The sequence below is a fragment of the Colobus angolensis genome, unplaced genomic scaffold (assembly GCF_000951035.1).
Source record: "Colobus angolensis palliatus isolate OR3802 unplaced genomic scaffold, Cang.pa_1.0 Scaffold118, whole genome shotgun sequence".
Lineage (NCBI taxonomy): Eukaryota > Metazoa > Chordata > Mammalia > Primates > Cercopithecidae > Colobus > Colobus angolensis.
Window position 1 is genome coordinate 5,946,110 of NW_012112919.1, and position 20,537 is coordinate 5,966,646.

The 20,537-nt window shown below is 40.6% G+C and overlaps 1 protein-coding gene across 1 annotated transcript in view; it reads left to right on the forward strand.

Moving 5' to 3' along the window:
• Nucleotides 1–20,537, forward strand: part of DNAH6 (dynein, axonemal, heavy chain 6) — a 337,022-nt gene that overhangs the window by 212,976 nt on the left and 103,509 nt on the right. Inside the window, exons 49-59 of the mRNA XM_011925684.1 lie at nt 1,309–1,551; nt 3,628–3,795; nt 4,277–4,512; nt 5,697–5,958; nt 7,090–7,213; nt 7,743–7,939; nt 9,428–9,631; nt 10,373–10,498; nt 13,157–13,321; nt 15,922–15,989; nt 18,801–18,981. Of these exons, the coding sequence (XP_011781074.1) occupies nt 1,309–1,551; nt 3,628–3,795; nt 4,277–4,512; nt 5,697–5,958; nt 7,090–7,213; nt 7,743–7,939; nt 9,428–9,631; nt 10,373–10,498; nt 13,157–13,321; nt 15,922–15,989; nt 18,801–18,981 (1,974 nt within the window). The remainder of the gene's footprint in view (nt 1–1,308; nt 1,552–3,627; nt 3,796–4,276; nt 4,513–5,696; nt 5,959–7,089; nt 7,214–7,742; nt 7,940–9,427; nt 9,632–10,372; nt 10,499–13,156; nt 13,322–15,921; nt 15,990–18,800; nt 18,982–20,537) is intronic.

The following is a 20,537-nucleotide window of genomic DNA, read 5'->3' on the forward strand; positions in this document are numbered from 1 at the left end:
GTAACTCATGGGTACTTGTATTAGCTTTAAAGCCTACTAGGAATTTATTCATGTAGGGAATGACCATGGCAATCATAGAACAAAGACAAAACAGAATTTGTAAAGGAAGAGGAGACCATTAAATTTAGCAATGTGGAAGTTATCAGCAATCTTGACAAAATCTGTTTCAATGGACGGTGGCGGAAAGGGTTCAAGAGAGAAGAGGGGAGAGAAATCTGAATCAATGATTATAGGCAACACTTTCGAGTTTTGCCCCAAAGGAAAGCAGAAAGATGGGGCAAGAGCTAGGGGACATGTGAGGTCAAGAGAGAAGTACTTTTAAATGTGAAACACAAGCGGCATGCATGTGTACTGATGTAAATGATCCAGAAAAGATAAATATGTTGATGATGCAGCATACCGAGTTAAGCACTGTGGGACCAGTGACCTTGATTAAGCAAGAAGGGATGAGAATGAGTCCTCAAAGAAGGGGCTGACTTAGTCAGGGAGCATCCACAGCCTACCCCTGAGTAACAAGTGGGGAGGCAAAATGTATGAGCACAGATGCAGGTAGTGGGAAGATGTGGGGATAAGAGCTCATTGAAGTTCTGTTTTCATTGCTGTTATTTTTTAGTGATATGGGTAGTGAGGTCATCAGCTGAGAGTGAAGAAGAAAGACTAAGTGTCAGCAGTTTAAGGAAGTAGAATCAGGTGTGAAATACTCAGGAGAGCACAAAACTGATGTATTAAAAAAGGTAGAAGCATTTCTGGGCTGCACTAAGAGCTAATTATCATAAATTTAAAGTGATACTAATCGGCAAGGTTGTGCATTTTTCTCCAGCCATGCTCAGCTGCACAGTTGCAGGCATGGAGTAAGAGAGTTGCATTTGACCAATGCTCAGGTGAGTTCAAAGAAGCAAGAGAGGAGCAAAGGAGTTGAGGTGTGCAGGACAGCAATATAATGATGGACGTGAGGTCCCAACTATGTAACAAACGGAGTGAGAGCATAAGGTCCCTATAACATATATGATTTATTTATGGAATACTAGAAACACCCAATCATTAATTCATTCAGTCAACAAATACTTATTGAACAACTTCTGTGTGCATGATACTGTGGAGACATACTGGTCAGTAAATGCAGACCCAGGCACCCCTCAGATGGACAGAGCCCTTCAGTTCATTAAGCACCATGGACATGAGTAGGAGTTAACTAGGTGAAGAGGGGACTGCGCAAGGAGGAGTTCTTGAGAAATATGTTTTTCTTGGTATTAAACTATGTTATTGAAATGACACAATAGATTTTCTAGATTTTTCCTTGATTCACAGTGGCCCAGAGAAGCACTTCTTTCTGTGTCAAAGACATTTTTCTCACAAGTCGATACTGGAAATGAGGACCTGAAAGAAAAGCTTTCCTTGATGTGCGTGAACGTTCACCTGAGTGTCTCCAGCATGGCAGAGCGCTATTACAATGAGCTGCGTAGGCGGTACTACACAACACCCACCTCCTATCTGGAGCTTATCAATCTTTACCTGTCTATGCTGTCTGAAAAAAGGAAGCAGATTATTTCAGTAGGTTCAATATTGTCCATGAAAATATTGTTTTCCTTGAACTCGGAACTTTGAGAATGCGTGGAAACTCTATGCACTGTCTTACCTGTCAGGGCCCTGTATTAGTCCATTCTCACACTGGTATAAAGAAATACCTGAGACTGGGTAATTTATAAGAAAAGAGATGTAATTGGCTCACAGGTTGTACAGGAAGCATAATGCTGGCATCTGCTCAGCTTTTGGGGAGGCCTCGGGAAACTTTCAATCATGGCAGAAGGTGAAGAGGAAACAGGCACATTTTATGTGGCAAGAGCAGGAGCAAGAGAGAGAGGGGGGTGGTGCCACAAACTTTTAACCAACCAGATCTCACAAGAACTCACTATCGTGATGACAGCACCAAAGGGGGGATGGTGGTAAACCATGAGAAACTGCGCCCATGATCCAATTACCTCCCACCAGGGCCCACCTCCAGCATTGGAGATTACATTCCAACATAAGATTTGGGTGGGGACACAGATCCAAACCATATCAGCCTCTCTCCATCCTGACATGTGCCCCTGACAACCTAAAATATGACCAAAAAGTGTTTCCTGCTGTCGGTCTGAGGGCCTTCTTTCTCAGGAATTTTATATATATTCCTTCTGTCATTTATGCAAGTATCCTTACTCAGTAGAATGATATGGGCATCACAAGACCATCAAAGTTATGCAGTGAACTTGTCATCTCTGTGGTATTTAATACAGAGGAAAACATTTTGTTAAGCAATACAGATGGTGTTTTAAAGAACATGTGCCAGTGGTATCAGCCAAACTATGTACAGCCTGTGTCCTGCCTCTGGCTGTGCAACTTTGAGCACATTAGTCATTTCTCTAAGCCTTAGTAGAAAATAAGGCTAAACAAAAATCTGTGTCTACCTGTTGGCTTGTCGTGGAATTTAAGACACTGTTAGTGAATTCCTGAAACTATGATCTGCCACATATAAAGTGCTCAGAAAATAGAAGCTGCCATCATCATCATCATCAGGATATTAATATGACCTACAATTTTCTACATTTTAAACACACCAAAAAGGGAAGCACTTACAATATAGATATTTAAATTTTTTGGAGGATTTTTACCTGGTAAAATGCCTGCCTTGTGAAATAACTTGACCAATATTTTTGAAATCTGCCCATTTTAACCAAGCGTTCTTTTTTTTTTTTTTTTTGAGATGGAGTCTCGCTCTGTCGCCCAGGCTGAAGTGCAGTGGCACTATCTCAGCTCACTGCAACCTCTGCCTCCCGGGTTTGTGCCATTCTCCTGCGTCAGCCTCCCAAGTAGCTGGGACTATAGGCACCCGCCACCACACCTGGCTAATTTTTGGTATTTTTAGTAGAGATGGGGTTTCTCCATAGCCAGGATGGTCTTCATCTCCTGACCTCGTGATCCGCCCACCTTGACCTCCCAAACTGCTGGGATTACAGGCGTGAGCCACTGCGCCTGGCCATGAGCCAAGCTTTCTGACTCACTTTAGAAAAACAGTTCTTCCCAGGTGTTTCCTTTACCAGATACCACCCCTTTGATCATGGTCAAGAGTTTTCTACCACAGGGAAGTGGGTTCAAATCCATCAGCCAGAGCTAGACCCTCTGGACCTCATCTCCCTAGGGGTCCTCAACCCTGCTGGCCAGAGCAAACAAGCTTCCAGAGCTGCAACCTCCAGGGATTCACATCTGGACCTGTTCCTCACTCATTCAACATGCTACCACGGAGAATAAAAACAGCAGTACCATGTGGTTCTCACTCATTCAACATGCTACCACAGGGAATAAAACCAGTACCACGTGGTCCTCACTGTCAGTGAGCCACAGCCCAGTGACATCCCACTGCTGTGGCCAGAGGGCATGGATCCAAACAACTGTGATGAATGTCATGGCCATTTCTAGAGTTCCATTACCTGAACATTTCCCAGTTTGTAATATGTTCACAGCCTGAATTATTACAAACTGATTTACCAATTCTGTAGATGTAAAAGTCTAATACATGAGTGATACGTGTTTGATACCAGTAAACTTAGAGTTATAATACTCATTATAATAGAAATTTTCATTGTCACTTAGGCACGAGATCGGGTGAAGAATGGTCTCACCAAGCTACTAGAAACAAACATACTAGTAGATAAAATGAAATTAGATCTTTCAGCTTTAGAGCCTATACTTTTAATAAAATCACAAGATGTTGAAGCTCTGATGGAAAAATTGGCAGTGGATCAAGAAAGTGCCGATCAGGTATGCTGCAGTTCCTGAGAATGTGGAAAAGGCTTCAGTCAGCAACTGATTACTTATATACAGTGAGACACGATTGGATTTTTAATTATATATGTTATTAAAATAATTAAATGATAGATTTAGCAAAGTTTTTTTTTTTTGGCAATTAGAAATGCTTTTAAGTTGTAAACAATCTCCCTTTACTAAATCAGTTTGGCTCTGTCCCCAAGAATTAATGCAGAGAATTTTGAGAAAAGCACCACCTACAAATGTAAAGCAACTGCGTCTCTCCTAAGATGGAACTGTTTGTTATAAGTTTATATTCATTATGCTATTGGCATGACATAGATGGACAAAGGAGAGCATAAAATGCAATCTAGCTAATAGCCTTTCATCATTACTCTAATCCAAAGGACAAATATGATTCATTATTATTGACTTTGTTTTAAACATTAAAATTCAAATAATGAGGCCACTTAAGCAGTCATGTTTCAATGGTTAGGTCCGTAACACTGTGCAGGAGGATGAAGCAACAGCAAAAGTCAAAGCTGAAGAAACCCAAGCAATAGCTGATGATGCTCAAAGAGATCTTGACGAGGCACTACTTGCACTGGATGCTGCCAACAAAGCACTGGATTCCTTAGATAAGGCAGATATATCTGAAATCAGAGTTTTTACAAAGCCCCCAGCTTTGGTCATGACAGTAATGGAAGCAATCTCCATTCTCTTGAATGCCAAGTGAGTAATTCAGAATCACATATTGCCATGATACCTAGTAAGAGTTCTTTACTGTTTTCCTCCATGGTAATTTATATATTCATTCCCTTCTCCACCTTCTCATTGCTTCAACTGGTCATTCAACAAATTGATTCAAGGAACATTTTCTTCCCCAACATCTATTTTGTACTAGATGGTGGAAGATATGTTTTTCTCTACAAGATATACACAGGCTAGTGGGAAGCAGACATGAAAACTAATAATTTCATTACAACGTGAGAGTTGTATAGTATTGGGAGTGCTGAGCAAACAGCGCCTAAGTCCAGCTGGGGATGTGCAAGTAGGTTTCTTGGAAAACAATGCTCAGTTGGATAGTGGGACCATAGGCGAGCTCAGGAATGAGCTTTGATGTTCTTGGAATGGTATGGGACTGGGCAGGAGAGCAGTGATTACATCCTGAAAGGTCTTGAATGCTGCACTAAACACTTCAGATTTCATCTTGGAGATACGTAGTTTTCAAACTTTCTTTAGCGATACAAACTTTTTTTCAATGAAATTATGTTGTAATTAATCTTTCTATGTAAAACTGAGCAAAGGGCTCAGAGCACCATATCACCACCAGGCCTCCAGGAGACAGGGTGGAGAAGTTCCCACTGACCCTTAAACTGGTACCTCGGTAGGGCCCAGAGAGCTCTGCAGAGCACAGAGAGAGAGCTGTGGGCAGAAGGGACTGAGAATCGTTGAACGTTTTTTATCTAATCAGATTTTCATGGTAGAAAGATCAATCTGGCAAAAGTTCAGAAGAGCAAAGTTCAAAGAGACATTAAGCCCAGTTAGAAAGCAATTGCAGTGTCCTGGCAGGTGATTTTAAGGGTGGGAACTGTGACAAAGGAGGTAAAATGTGACTGCCTGCGGCATTTTAAAAATAAAACTATTGTTTCTATAATGCCTTACATTTCTAAAACTACGATTTTGTAATTCTTTCTCTACCAAAGCTGGGTTGCATGGAACCTTAGTCACCCATTTTCTTTTCGCCCCATGAATTAATTGTGGTGCACCTAACTACCAATTACTAGAATTACAGTACCAAGATTAAAATTACCTGCTTATTGGGATAATATCATAATGTTTTCAAAGAAATACATTTCTTTTGTTCTTATATTGCTTCATTTCAGTGCTATTAATATATCATATCTGTCTTTCAGGCCTGATTGGGCATCAGCAAAGCAACTTCTTGGTGACTCTAACTTTCTAAAAAGGCTTTTAGAATATGATAAGGAGAACATAAAGCCTCAGATATTGGCAAAGCTTCAAAAGTATATTAATAATCCTGATTTTGTGCCTGAAAAAGTGGAGAAAGTGTCCAAAGCATGTAAATCTATGTGCATGTGGGTAAGAGCTATGGATTTGTACTCTCAAGTGGTCAAGGTCGTTGAACCAAAAAGACAAAAGCTCCGTGCCGCACAGGTACATTTTCTGTAATGTGATATTTTGTAGAATTGAAGGCCATGATCGCCAATCATTCAAGTTCTCTGTATAATGTTACTATGGTCCTACGCAATATAGACAGTGACAAAACTCTTGGAAATTAGCTTTTGTTTTAAACAAGAGCTGGCAATTGTTTTTCAGAAATTGCCTCTGAAATCAGCCTTCTTTCAGCATAGGAGGAACATGAGTTCCTCAGTATATTCATCTGAAAAAAAGGGAATTAATCTATTATTTTTAAGGTACTTTTTAGCTCAAGCATCTGATGGTCTGTATTTCTGTTTGCTAAATACTTCCATGCTTGATGGTGTCATCTGAGGTTTTAGAACCACCTTAACCCTGTCATTGGATGTGAGGCCCTTCATCTTCCCAAGAAGAAAAAAGAATGATCATTTAGTGGAGCAGCTTACTGAAAGAACTATGGCTATAGAGCAGCGGTTGGCAAACTTTTTCTATAAAGACCCAAAGAACCAACACTTTATGCATTGCAGACTATATGGTCTTTGCGGCAAGCACTCAGCTCTGCTGTTGCAGCGCAGAGATAGTCATTGACAATACATACATGAATAAGCGTGACTATGTTCCAATATAACTTTATTTATTGGCACTGGAGTACAAATTTCACACAATTATCACAGGTCATTAAATATTATTCTTTTAAAGATTTTTTTCTAATTATTTAAAAATGTAAAAACCATTCTTAGCTTGCAGACTGTACAAAAACAGGCAGCAGGCTAGATTTGACCTGCAGGCCATAGTTTGCAGACCTCTGATGTGGAGAACTACTTAGGAAATATTAGTTTCCACTGTGGCATGAATATTTAATTTGTTGCATCATTTAAAATTAATAATCCATTATGATACCTAATTCATCCCAAATGCTCAGTATACCTGATTTATTTTGTTGGGCTTTATTACTGATTTTGTTTTGTTTCATTTACTTCTGTTCTTGTATTTTACTCTAATTTATATTTGTTTTAACTTTCTCACATCAAAGTCTTTTTGGGCATGAAAAGAGGAACATATATAAAAATTTTTTTAGATCTGTATTATTAATGGGCAAATTCAGCCTTCTTTTTGGGCCTGTTCTTAAACAGTTGCTTATTTTATTAGGCTGAACTTGACATTACCATGGCTACCCTGAGAGAAAAGCAGACATTACTAAGACAAGTAGAAGATCAAATACGGGCCTTACAAGATGAATATGACAAAGGTGTAAATGAAAAAGAAAGCCTGGGTAAGTAACTCATAAAACTTACATTGGCCAGGAAATGCCTGATTTTCAGAAGTAGGAAGAATTTTTTGGGAATCAGGTTTTAGCTTTTATCCAATGTATAGAATGTATTTTCATTAGCCTTCTAGGATCAAATAAGAACTCATGTATTTTATATATTCAACATCCTGTACCTGAACAAGCCTTACTGGAGCATGTTACATTAAAACACAAAACAGTATGTGAATTTGATCCGGAAACTAAATACTACAAGAATACAGAAAACACTGCCTTCAGAGTTCTCGATATGGAAAAGGCAAACTTAGACTTGATTCTGAAATGGGAATGAATGTTGAATTGGTGTAAGGTTTCATAGAGATGTATTGACATCATTAGTTAAATAATGCTGTTCTGCTCTAAAAAGAAACAGGTAAATAAGCTTTTAATACTTTATAAAAATATTGAATAGTATAATCTGATTTTCCTTTTTTTTTTTTTTTTGTGAGTGTGAACAGTTTATTTTGCCATTAGTCTTAACTTAAAATTTTTCTAGCAAAGACGATGGCCCTGACAAAAGCACGTCTAGTACGTGCTGGAAAGCTGACGGCAGCGTTGGAAGATGAGCAGGTTCGATGGGAAGAAAGCATACAGAAGTTTGAGGAAGAAATCTCAAATATCACTGGGAACGTGTTCATAGCAGCAGCTTGTGTGGCCTACTATGGGGCTTTCACAGCCCAGTACAGGCAGTCAGTGAGTAACCCTGCTTTCTGTAAGGAGGGGTAAGAAGCAGCTGAAACTGCAGCCGGGGGTGGTTCATTTTTCTGAGTTCAGATGGAGGCTCTACCCTGTAGAGGTTCTTCATGGTAGAATTTCCTTATATATTTCACAGTCCTTCACTCCCCCATCAGCCAGTGATGGTCTACCCCTAGGCTTTCCTTAACACGTTCCTCCCCTTCCTTCTCCTGTCTTAGAAAGCTATTCATCATTTACACAGCTCAAAAACCTGGGGGAAGGAAAAGAGACAGTGAGTCCCCTACCCTTATGATCAGAAGTGGCACGTAAAGCCAGCCTGGATGAGATGTTCTCAATTGGTGAAACTGCAACAGAGGGCCAGTCAACAGAAAGGAGCAGGCAGGACCAGGAGGAATCTGTGCTTCCTTGGGCTTCTATCTTTATACGAAAGAAAGCCTCAGCCGGGTGTGGTGGCTCACTCCTGTAATCCCAGCACTTTGGGAAGCCGAGGCGGGTGGATCACCTGAGGTCAGGAGTTCAAGAGCAGCCTGGCCAACACTGTGAAACCTCATCTGTACTAAAAAAAATATATATATATATATATATAAATTAGCCAGGCAAAGGGGCGGGTGCCTGTGATCCCAGCTACTCGGTAGGCTGAGGCTGGAGAATTGCTTGAACCCAGGAAATGGAAGTTGCAGTGAGTGGAGATGGCGCCATTGCACTCCAGCCTGGGCAACAAGAGCAAAACTCTGTGAAAGCAAGAAAGAGAGAGAGAGAAAGGAGGGAGGGAGGGAAGGAAGGAAGGACGAGAGGGAGGGAGAAAAAAAAGAAAGACCGGCCTGTCATTTATCAGAGAATAAAAGTTTCATCTACATGCATTTTCCAGGAAATGAAATTATTTGAAAGAATTTTACAGTCATTTTTTTGAAATGTCTTCCTAAAAATGTTTACCCTTGTCCTTGAGTTATAAAACCTGATGTAGTACCCTCATATAGACTCTCCAGGAGCTCTCAGGTCTTAGGGTGCCATATTTCTCACTGGGGCCAGTTGTGCTTTTTGGGGACAGAGAGGTCTCTATTGTGCACTCATTGAAGGAGGTAATATGCCAACATCCCTTTCCCTCATCTGCTGACTGCTTGTACACCCTCAGTCATTGTGATAACCCCAAACTTCTCCACGTGCTTTCAGACTCTCCCAACAATGAAAATACAAACCTGGTTGAAAACCACTGTGACAACCCAGTCATTTACACGTGAGATAACTGAGGTCCAAATAGAGGGAATGATGTTTCCAAAGTCACATGTAACTAATGGTATAAAGTACCTAGGCCTCCTGATTTTGGTCTACTTCCTGTGTCCCATGCTCTGATGCCAGCACATCTGTGGAGACTGGCAGGGTTTAGCTCTTGAGCCACTGACTTACCTCTGCCCACCACATTTTGCATGTGCCCTCATTTACTGAGTTTTCCTGGCTCTACTCAAGCAATCCTTCCTCCTTCTACAGCTTATAGAGTGTTGGATCCAGGACTGTCAGTCTCTGGAGATCCCAATCGATCCTTCCTTCAGTCTCATTAACATTCTTGGAGATCCCTACGAGATACGGCAGTGGAACACTGATGGGCTGCCCCGTGACTTGATATCAACAGAAAATGGCATTTTGGTTACTCAAGGCAGACGATGGCCTTTGATGATTGATCCCCAAGATCAGGTGTGTAGCAAATACTTCAGAGAGTGAGTTTTGGTTCTGCTTAATGTTGAGCTAGCTATTAAAAAATATAAAAGTGGGCTTCAATGTACTTTGAGATTTAGATTTAACGTATGTGGAGATTTAGACCCAAAAGAGAGTGTTAAAGTCCTCTAGTCCAGTTCCCTCATTTTGTGGATGAGAAAGTAAGAAAGAAAGAATTGAAGTTCTCCCATGCTTGATTTTGATTGGTTTTGTTTAGTGGACTAACCATTTGTTTTTTGTTTTCTATGAGGGCAGAAATCCACAGATCTTCATTCTTCTGTAGTCCTTGTTCCTAAAAGGTCTGAGGAATGAGATTGAAGTCAGGATATGATCGAATATTAGGGCAAGCCTGACTGGAATTTACAATTGACAGCATCCCATTTTCTGACTCCCTAAGTTCATGGATCAGGTTGTACTAAATAGGGTTTGGAAGAGGGAGCCACTGTGTAAGCAAGGGAGACCAACTTGAATACCATAAGCATGATCTCTGTTCCCAGATGACTGTTTTCTTTATTTCTTCCACATCTAAACAAAAAGAAGAGTCCCAAACGTTGGGCTTAAAAGATGTCTTTATTGCCGGGAGGCAGGGCAGTATAGTTTATATATTTCCAATTTGTTTCTAGATTGAATAACATTTCCACACTTTCTTCTAAAGCTTTCGCTTTCTAGCCATTTATTATGCTCTGAAGCAAATGTTCTGCTCTGTGCTTTTCCAAACAGGCAAATCGTTGGATAAGGAACAAGGAAAGCAAAAGTGGTTTAAAAATCATTAAGCTTACAGATAGTAATTTCTTACAAATACTCAAGAATTCAATCCGACTTGGTTTACCTGTCTTACTGGAAGAGGTTTGATTTTCACTTCTTTTTCTCATGTTAGTTCCCAACTTTCAAATCATATCTGGAATCCTATATAGGCCACATCCCCGTCATGCTAAAGACACCAGTCAACTCCATTTTCAAATTGGTCAAACCAGTTCCTCTTCCCCTTAAACAATACATTATCACATTGCAAGAGGGGTAGGAGGGAGGACCTGTTGACTTTCAGACATTGTTTTAGTGTTAAGAGGGCTGGCCTCTGTTTCCCGACACTGCTGTTTCACAGGCCTCGTTATGGCCGTTGATGGTGAGCTGCCCTGAAAATTCACAACAGTAGTGCGGTCAGGATTATGTACATACACTAATGATATGAAGCCAGTAAAATATTCTAGTGGGTATAAACATTATTTTTTTACTTGGGTGTAAGTCAGAATTGGATTGAGTGAATTAGATAAGAATGAACTTTTGTTAAAAAAAAAAAAGAAGAAGGAGGGAGGGCAGTGTTGTTTGTTGAGTCTAGGTGCTCCATTTCTTTGGCTATCATTGCAAGAATGGATGTTGTTTAAATTGTTCCCTCATTCAAACATTATTTGAGAACCAGTGGCAAAAAATATGGATGTGGTTTCTGTCCTCAATAGCTTACAATCGAGGTGGAGACAGAGACAGTGAACAGAGAAAGAAAGAGAGAAGAAATGAGAGAGAGGGAGGGGAAGAAACTTGTGATCAAAGATTTGAAAGAGTAAAGAGGGGGCTGGTAGTCACCAATGGGTAGGCCACCAAGGCTGGTCTGATTTAGATATGTGGGTAAAGGGAGTAATTTAAGCTGTGACCTATGTGATGGGCTCAGCCATATGCCAGGCTTAGAGCGAAGGACTTCCCAAGCAAAGGGAACAGCACAAAGGCCCTGGGCACAAAAGAGATTGGTTAATGATCATGGTTTATTTTCCTATAAGTAATAAAAGAACGAGCGAGCAAAAACATGGGCTGTGAGTTGAGTCTCAGTTTAACCGGGCCTAGAAGTATCACTGCTTCATCAGAAAGAAAGAAAGCTCAAAAAGACCATGGACCAGGGCAGTTTAGCTGCAGCACCTGCATGATGACTAGGAATTGTAATTAATATGTTAGCATTAACTAATATTTATTGCATGTTCACTCCATGCCAGACTCTGTTCTCAGTATTTTATGTATATTAACTCATTAATCCTCACTGCCCCATCACAAGATAGTTACTATTGTTATTCCATTTTGTCAGTGAGGAAACTGAGGCATGGAAGGGTTACATAAACTATCCAAGCAGCCTTGCCTGCCTAGGAAATCCGCAAGTTACACTATTCCCCACTCAAGCCACAAAGAGCACAAGGGGCCTCAGTGTGACTAAGCTTGGCCTTGACCAACACGAGGGTGGTTCTGTAATGGATCCCAGTCACAGGAGAGAATGAAATCTCTAGAAAACTTTGGCACAGGTATTTTAGCCCCAAACTGGATTCCTGAACTCAGGTTTACTTCATGACATGCGAGATCCTGAGGGACTTTCCTCTTTCATGGCAGCGGACAAAAGGTTTTCTGTGATGTTCTGCCTCTGGACAGAAGAGTGTTTTAACTGTAGCAGAGTGCTCTTGGGAGAGTGGATGGGCCCTTGTCAGGGCCCCAGCCAGGAACAGGACACTCTGACTGGTTCTTCCCCACTCTCTGTGCCTTGGGGTCATCAGCATTATCCACCTAGCTGCTTTCTACTTTGCTAGGGTGATATATTCAGACTTTGTCTCCACCCATTCATGGGCATGAAATCAGTTGCGACCATCTCAATCAACATTTTCAAATGAAATAGAGTTTTTTTGAATCCCAAAATTATATTGAATAAAGGTAAATTTTATCTCATAAACTTTTGTTTGAAGAATTTACATGTGTGGGTACCATGTCACAATGTAAAATAGATGTGTTACAATGGATGACAGTCAAATTTTGAAAGCCACAGGCCATGGGACCCCATCACATAAGTCCTGACATAAAGATGTTTCTGATGGGATCCCTGGGCAATGTCTGCATGCCCACAGTCAGATTCACTTTGAGGAAAAAGGCATAATGGTCATGTAGAATAGGGGTTCATAGACTTTTTCTGTAAAGAGCCAGGGAGTAAATATTTCAGTTTTTGCAGGCCTCATGCAGTCTCTGTGCATATTCTTCTTTGTTTTGGTTTGATTTAGTGTTTTTTTGTTTGTATGTTTTTACAACCCTTAAAAAGGTAAAAGCCATTTGTAGCTCAAGAGTCATAGAAAAATGGCCACATGGGGCCAGATTTGGCCTGCAGGCTGTCATTTGCCAATCCCTGGTTTTAAACAACCATGAAAATGAACAGATCTTCATTTGTGTGGGGCCTGTTGAAGTCCAACCCACAATGATTTAATCTACCCAGCTTCTCTCTTCTTCTCATGGAAATGAAGTGTGTAAGATTAATGTAAATAGATATATTGCCTTCAGATGCTCTTATTTCCTTAGATTGCTAATAAAATGCTCACTGGAAAATAGGTACTGTTAGAGGTAGTGTGAGGATGTTAATAAATATCCATCAGATCACTGGAAAATTGTTCATTCACAGTACATTTTGAGGCCTAAGGAATTTTGTGAAGTTGATGCTATCTATTTTAATTGCTTCTTTTTGTGTTGTCCTGTTTTGTTTTAATTTCTAAGCTTAAGGAAACCTTGGATCCAGCTCTAGAACCCATTCTTTTGAAACAAATTTTTATCAGTGGTGGCCGACTACTCATCCGTCTTGGAGACTCAGACATTGATTATGATAAAAACTTTAGATTCTATATGACAACCAAAATGCCAAATCCCCACTATCTGCCTGAGGTATGAACTACTGGTCTGGAATTCTCAACTTAACGGGATTATCATGGTGTAATGAATCTCTGAAGTTTGATGGGCTCCCACCCGAAGGGAAAGCTCTCCCCCATTCTCCCCTGTCTTCTATACACTCCCCTTTCTTCCACCATCCTCCATTCTTGCTTCTCTTCTGAGCTTTGATTCTGATTCCAATCACCCTTGTCATCACCATCTAGTTAGGTTGCAAGCCTCTGCCCACTAGGGCCCAGGCCGATGCTCTGTCTCGCCCCACTGCACACCTCTCCAGTGCCCTCACCATCTCCCTTCTGGTCCGTAGCCACTCCTTCTAAACACAGGACATCCCCCTTTTAAACTCTCTCTTTCCTCCATCAGCAAAGACTATTTTTGTCCCTGTTATTATGACTAATAAATGAATCAGAGCTTAGTTGAGAGTCCATGGGGCTGGGGTGTGGGGGAGGAGGAGGTGTCATTATTTAAATGTGCAAATGCCCACAGCATACGTGCCCAAATAAAGAGGTCACCCATTTGAAAACTCTAGGAAGAAGACAACACTAGAGAATCATGATCTAGAGGTCCAGTGTCTACACTTAGAGTTATGGGTGGTGGGGGTATCTTGTCCCCTTCTCATGCTCTTAGATTCTTTGAGATGAGCTGTGTGAGCTCCACTCCATACATATGTCCCTGAGACTCAGAAGACTGTAGAAGAACCCCTACTCTAGTACTACAGTGTCCAAGGTAGTTGCAACAGAAATGAAGACAGCTGGAGCTCCATTGCCCCTCCCACAGATCTCCCACGGGGCTCTCCCTGGCCACAACCCCCCTCACATGCCCAGGTGCTGCCCCAGCTCCTGGCACATCTGTGCACTCTGCAGGCTCTTACCTAGGAAAGGAACTTGACCTCAGAACTTTACTTCTTACCACCACAACCCTCCCAAAAATATCCTTAAATATACCATTCCAAAGAGTGTCACTTTCATTTTAACTGTTGTATTGCTCATAGCTATCTGTCTTCACCAGATGTGTTCAGGTTGAATGAAATTGACACACTTCTTGAATAAGATGGGGAAGTATCATTGAAAGTTTAAGTTAGGATTTTCCTCGTCAGCCTCAAGGAGTTTAATTACACAGCCACTACCGGGGCTCATGTCCCAAGTCCCATTTCAGAGTTTAGAAAAGTGACCAACATTACTAGAGGCTGGGAAGGAGAATGGAGGGGAGCAGGAAGGTAGGGATAGTTAATGGGGACAAAAATATAGTTAGATAGACTAAATAAGATTTAGTATATAATAGTGCAACAGGGTGACTACAGTCAACAATAAGGTACATTTTAAAATAACTAACAGAGCATAATTAGAATGTTTTTAACTCAAAGACATGATAAATGCTTGAGGTGATGGATACTGCCCCCAAAAAAGAAGTGCGACCAATGTGCCAACTTTCACTCTTTGATTTCTCACTTATTTAACTTTTGAGAGGGTGTATTGCCCACAAGACCCAAGCCTAGCTCTGTCACGGGGTCAAATTATCCCATTTCCAGGATCCTCAAGTCAATCATCTCTAAAAAGAGATCAATCCTACTTCAAGGATTTTGTAATAAGATAAATATTACAAACTTACAATATGTAATTTACCATATTGCAAAATCCTTGAAGTATGATGCCATGTGTTCATTCACACACCCTTGTTATACTTACTGGTTTTTGCTATTGACTTATCGAGTGATGTCAGAATATATTATAGTAATAATTTTCCTTTTTTTTTTTGAAACGGAGTCTTGCTCTGTCGCCCAGGCTGGAGTGCAGTGGCCAGATCTCAGCTCACTGCAAGCTCCGCCTCCCAGGTTTACACCATTCTCCTGCCTCAGCCTCCCAAGTAGCTGGGACTACAGGCGCCCACTACCTCGCCCAGCTAGTTTTTTGTATTTTTTAGTAGAGATGGGGTTTCACCGTGTTAGCCAGGATGGTCTCCATCTCCTGACCTCGTGATCCGCCCATCTTGGCCTCCCAAAGTGCTAGGATTACAGGCTTGAGCCACCACGCCTGGCCATAATTTTTCATTAAAATGTTATTAGACAAAATATATAAAACTTTATTTGTTTATTATCAGTAATAGCTTCTTTCAAGCAAAGACACATTGCGTCATAAGTAACTAAGTGATTTTATTACCTCATTTAGTTCTCACAGCTACCCTATGAGTTTTCACTATAATTATCCAAATTTTTAAATATCAGAAACTAAAGCTCAGCACAGATGAGTGGCTCGTCCAAGATGACACAGTCACTAAAGGGTGCAGCTCAAATTTGAACCCAAGCTATCAATTCCAAAATACTGCTTTTAATCCTTCGCTGGCTCACCTTTCCATAAAACATGATCTAGGATTCTATAACTGTGGTGTCTGAGGAACAAGATTGTTACTCATACTGGCAGCGAAAAAATATGAGGATTTTATAAGCGACATTACACTTGAAGTATATGTGGGGATAGGTGTGTGTGCAATTAGACCTGAGATACATCCACCTGGGTAGTAATGAGCCGTGTTCTAATAAAGAAAGGTATTTTATTAGTTTGCACTTAAGCATTTTTATGCACTCTGTGCTTCTCTTCCAGGTATGCATTAAAGTTACCATTATCAATTTCACTGTAACAAAATCAGGTCTGGAGGATCAGTTGTTAAGGTAAAAAAAACAGGGAGTTGGGGGGAGGGAAGGGAGTGTCGTGGGTTTCCTAAATATTTTGTTTAGAAATATTGACAAAAGGCCAGGCGCGGTGGCTCAAGCCTGTAATCCCAGCACTTTGGGAGGCCGAGATGGGCGGATCACGAGGTCAGGAGATCGAGACCATCCTGGCTAACACGTTGAAACCCCGTCTCTACTAAAAAAATACAAAAAACTAGCCGGGCGAGGTGGCGGGCGCCTGTAGTCCCAGCTACTCCGGAGGCTGAGGCAGGAGAATGGCATAAACCCAGGACGCGGAACTTGCAGTGAGCTGAGATCTGGCCACTGCACTCCAGCCTGGGCGACAGAGCCAGACTCTGTCTCAAAAAAAAAAGAAATATTGACAAAATTTTCTGCTGTGTGAAAACGCTACACATGAAACCTTAATCAAAAAAAACACAAGTAAGTGGCCAAGTTCTTTACCATTTCCGTAGCTGGCCAAGTTCTTTACCATTTCCGTAGCTGCTCAGACAGCTGATCTTGTCCGCCGTCTTCTCAAGGATGTCAAGGATAGACCCTTAATTCCCCACCCCCACTGTTTGAACCAGGCTGGCAGCCCAGCCCTGCCTCTTCCCTTCACTAGGATTTCCATCTTGGGCAAGTGAACGAAGTCAGTCTTTCTGTTGTTCCTAGAAATGCAGTGGTCCATACCTGTGAAAAAGCAGCTTCTCCAAACATATTTGTTCCAGCTTCACTGGTCTTTAGGTGGTTTCTTAGTGTATTTAACTGTCCACTTCAAATATATGTGTGTGTGTATATATGTATTCTTAGTATATTCTGTATGTGATTAGATCCCTATTTCCCAAATATTGGATTATGAGTTGTTAATATTAATCATCAGAATTAGCCAAGAGGTTCAGGAAACAAATTTTTAAAATATTTATTAAAATAATAACATTGATGTTGATTCAAAATTAATTTTATATTTAATATATATTTAACCAACAGATATGTACACATATGTATGTATATAGGAATACATACGTATGTATTTTTATTCACTATAAAGAAACATAATTTAGGCCCATGTTCAAAAGAATTATCCCTTATATTCAAGTCAAGATCATCCTGACTTACCCATGTTGTCACTAATGAGCTTGAGTCTTATTTCTCTAGCTTGTTTTAGGAATTATTCTGCTAGCTGCTAACTTGCTTATCTTCCACTAGGATAACTTCTTTCCAATTAAAGGTTCTTTCACCATATTTTATGAATACATTGTAAGGACTTGGCTGAACATTTTGCATACCAGTTTATTCCTGTGCATAGTTAAGCTCAGCTGTGTCACTAAGCTCCCTGCATGTTAGGCTGCCTGGGACAAGAAGGAAAAGTGCCCTGATAAGAACACAGGAAATGCTGGGACTCAGTCATGGTGTGCAGTATCTCCCTGCTATTTTTCCTAGATTTATGGTATTGCAAAGGAAAGCTAACAGCCCTCAGCCAGGGTGAGGATGGAGCTAGGTCTTCCTGGGTTCTGACAGGCCGTCACCTATTTCAGTTGCCCTCTGCTCTGCTGAGCTCCTGAACAGGCAGTGATACTCATTGTGCTCAATTGCTCATTGCAATTTTCCTCAGATCCTCTCAATTTTGAACACCACAGTTCACCTCCCTGCCTCCTGGAGAATGCCAACCACAATGCCTTAGTCCTTCTGAGGCAGCACAAGGCCATTTTTCAACTTCAAGGAATTCCACTCAGCCACCCAGACTGTCCACCTCCTTCTGTCTTCCTTTCTATTTCCAGAAACTCTAACTCACCTCGCAGACTTTTGGCAGGCTTTTTTGATTCTTAACTCGACTAATTTGATTAATGTTTCTCTCAAACTGTTTCCTGAGCTCACCTTTATCTTAAAATATTCCTTAAACTACTGTCTTCTGAAAAACTTATTTAAACAATTGAATTTGAGGTTATGATTTTTAATATTCTTTATATAATAATTTCAAGGTGTCTGAATTCTGCATGTACATAACAAGTAAATAATGGGTTGTTACTTGAGGCAGCATACTAGTAACAGTGCATGCTGGAGCCAGCAGACCCAGGCACAAGCCCAGCTTCTCATAGCCATGTGATCTCCGGAAGTGACCCACTGGAGTCTGTTTGTTCATCTGCAAGCTGGGGGTGATAACCACAGTGCCCACCTTATGGGGGCATTCAAAGGATTAATAGATAATCCACATAAAACTCTTAGCAGGGTGCATTGCATTGAGTAGTGCTTAATAAAGATTAACTCTTGCAAATGGAGACTGGGAGCAAATTGTGAACGAACAAGTGAAGGGAGATACAAACTCACATGTTTATACAAGGGTGAAGCTGGAGGTAAGGCTCCTTTTTCATATGCAATCAAAAATCATTTCATGGAGGTGATGTGATTTCAGAATCTCCCATGTTGGTACAGAAAGAATATTCAAGGCATCATAAATATTCCAGGCACCGTTTTCTTCTTAGCACAAGCAAATGTTAGAGATAGAAATTGAATGATTAGAGAGATCAAGTATTAAGCAGGTCTTCCTAAGAGATGAACAGAAGGTATGGAAACTTCAGTAGTGTGCATCTCTAAAATACAAGATAAAGGATCAGAATTGACATGTAGTTGAGTAGAAGCTTCTGTGTAAACCCAGCAAAAGAGACATGGTGTGCATTCAGATTCGGCCATCAGCATTAATGCTCAGCTAAATAGTATTAAGAATAAGAACAATTACAAACAGAGAAAGAAAAATAGAAGCAACTTTGAGGCACTGGCAGAGACATAATTTAGGTATCTAAACTTTGGTTTTAGTGATGTGGTGCGACTTGAAAAACCCAAGTTGGAAGAACAAAGAATCAAGCTCATCGTGAGGATCAACACTGATAAAAACCAGTTGAAAACTATTGAAGAGAAAATCCTGAGAATGCTCTTTACCTCTGAAGGAAATATTCTGGACAATGAAGAACTTATTGACACACTGCAGGATTCAAAGGCAAGTAAAATATTTTTAGTATGTATGGAAAGTGTGTTACTTCAAAAGTTATAACAGCCTTTGAGGGTCCTGTAAGGGCTTTTAAAGCAAGACGGGGGCCACACTGGGCTTCCATGGACACACAGACGGGTGCCTGCCTGTCAGGGCTCCTTGCCAACCACAGAAACTTGGAGAAACTGTAGACCACCACTCCTCTTGTCTCGTCTGCATTTCTTAAATAAAACACATAATGTAAAGAACTGGGACAGGATATAAATTGAAAGGAACAAACACAACAAACTTTCGTATGAATGCCATCACCTGCAGGAAGCCTCTCTCTGATATTCCCAGTTGGAAATAACTTCCTCCTCCTCAGAACTTCTATAGTGTCTTATCTGAATCTCTACTACAGCACTTGTCACTGTTTACCCTATGTCACAGTTACCCAGTTACATGGCTTATCTCTTCTGTTGGGTTGTGAAGTTCCATGCAGTGGGAATCTGTGAATAGTTCATTTTGATATTCCTTCTCCAAGGATTACACATGGTGGTTGCACACAATTGGTACTCAACAAAAACGTGTTGATAGTAAGATGAAGTTTTACCTTAAACTTAAAATTCTTCAGTAAATTATTTCTCAGATTCAAACCATCATTTAAGGAGTGTATACTAGGAACACAGCTTACAAAATGATTTTCATCCACTTGTGAGAAACAAAATAATTTACTAAAAAAATCCCCTTGACTTTATTAAGCCAGAAGCACATAGGTTATCTTTTTTGCTTTTGTTGACATCAAAACTGGTTGACTGCTTTGTATTGTACAGTCCCTTGAGATTGCAGTATTAAAACAGTAATAAGCAAGTAATTTGTTTTCTTTCTCTCTCCTTTTGCTTTTCTGTTCATAGGTCTCTTTATCCTCCTCTCGTTTATTCTTCCTTGGGATTTTTATTTCTGGCAGTTGTCTGTTAACCCACTTGTTTTTATTTTTAGCAAAGTTTTACATGCCAACTCTTTAAAGAATGAAATATTTCTACAAGGCTTATTATGAAAAATAGCATTCCCTGCCTTCTCTTCCCACCAGCCACCCATGCCTCCCTTCACAGAGGCAGCTTTCTTGATTTTTTGTTTTTTGTTTTTTATTTTGTTTTGTTTTGAGACAGGGTATCGCTCTGTCACCCAGGCTGGAGTGCAGTGGCATGATCATGACTCACTTCAGCCTTTATCTCCTGGGCGCAACCCATCCTCCTCCATCAGCCTCCTGAATATCTGGGACCACAAATGCACAACACCATGCCCAACTAATTTTTCACTTTTTTATTTTTTATTTTTTGTAGAGACAGTGTCTCACTATGTTGCCCAGGCTAGTCTTAAACTCCTAGCCTCAAGTAATCCCCCTGCCTTGGCCTCCCAAGTGTTGGAATTACAGGAATGAATCACTCTGCCGGCCAAGGGAGCTACTTTCATTTTACATCTTAACTGTTATCTGTACCCCTAACACACACACACACACACACACACACACACACACACACACACTCCCATCCCCATCCTCTGGCCTCCCACTATAGTTATATCCT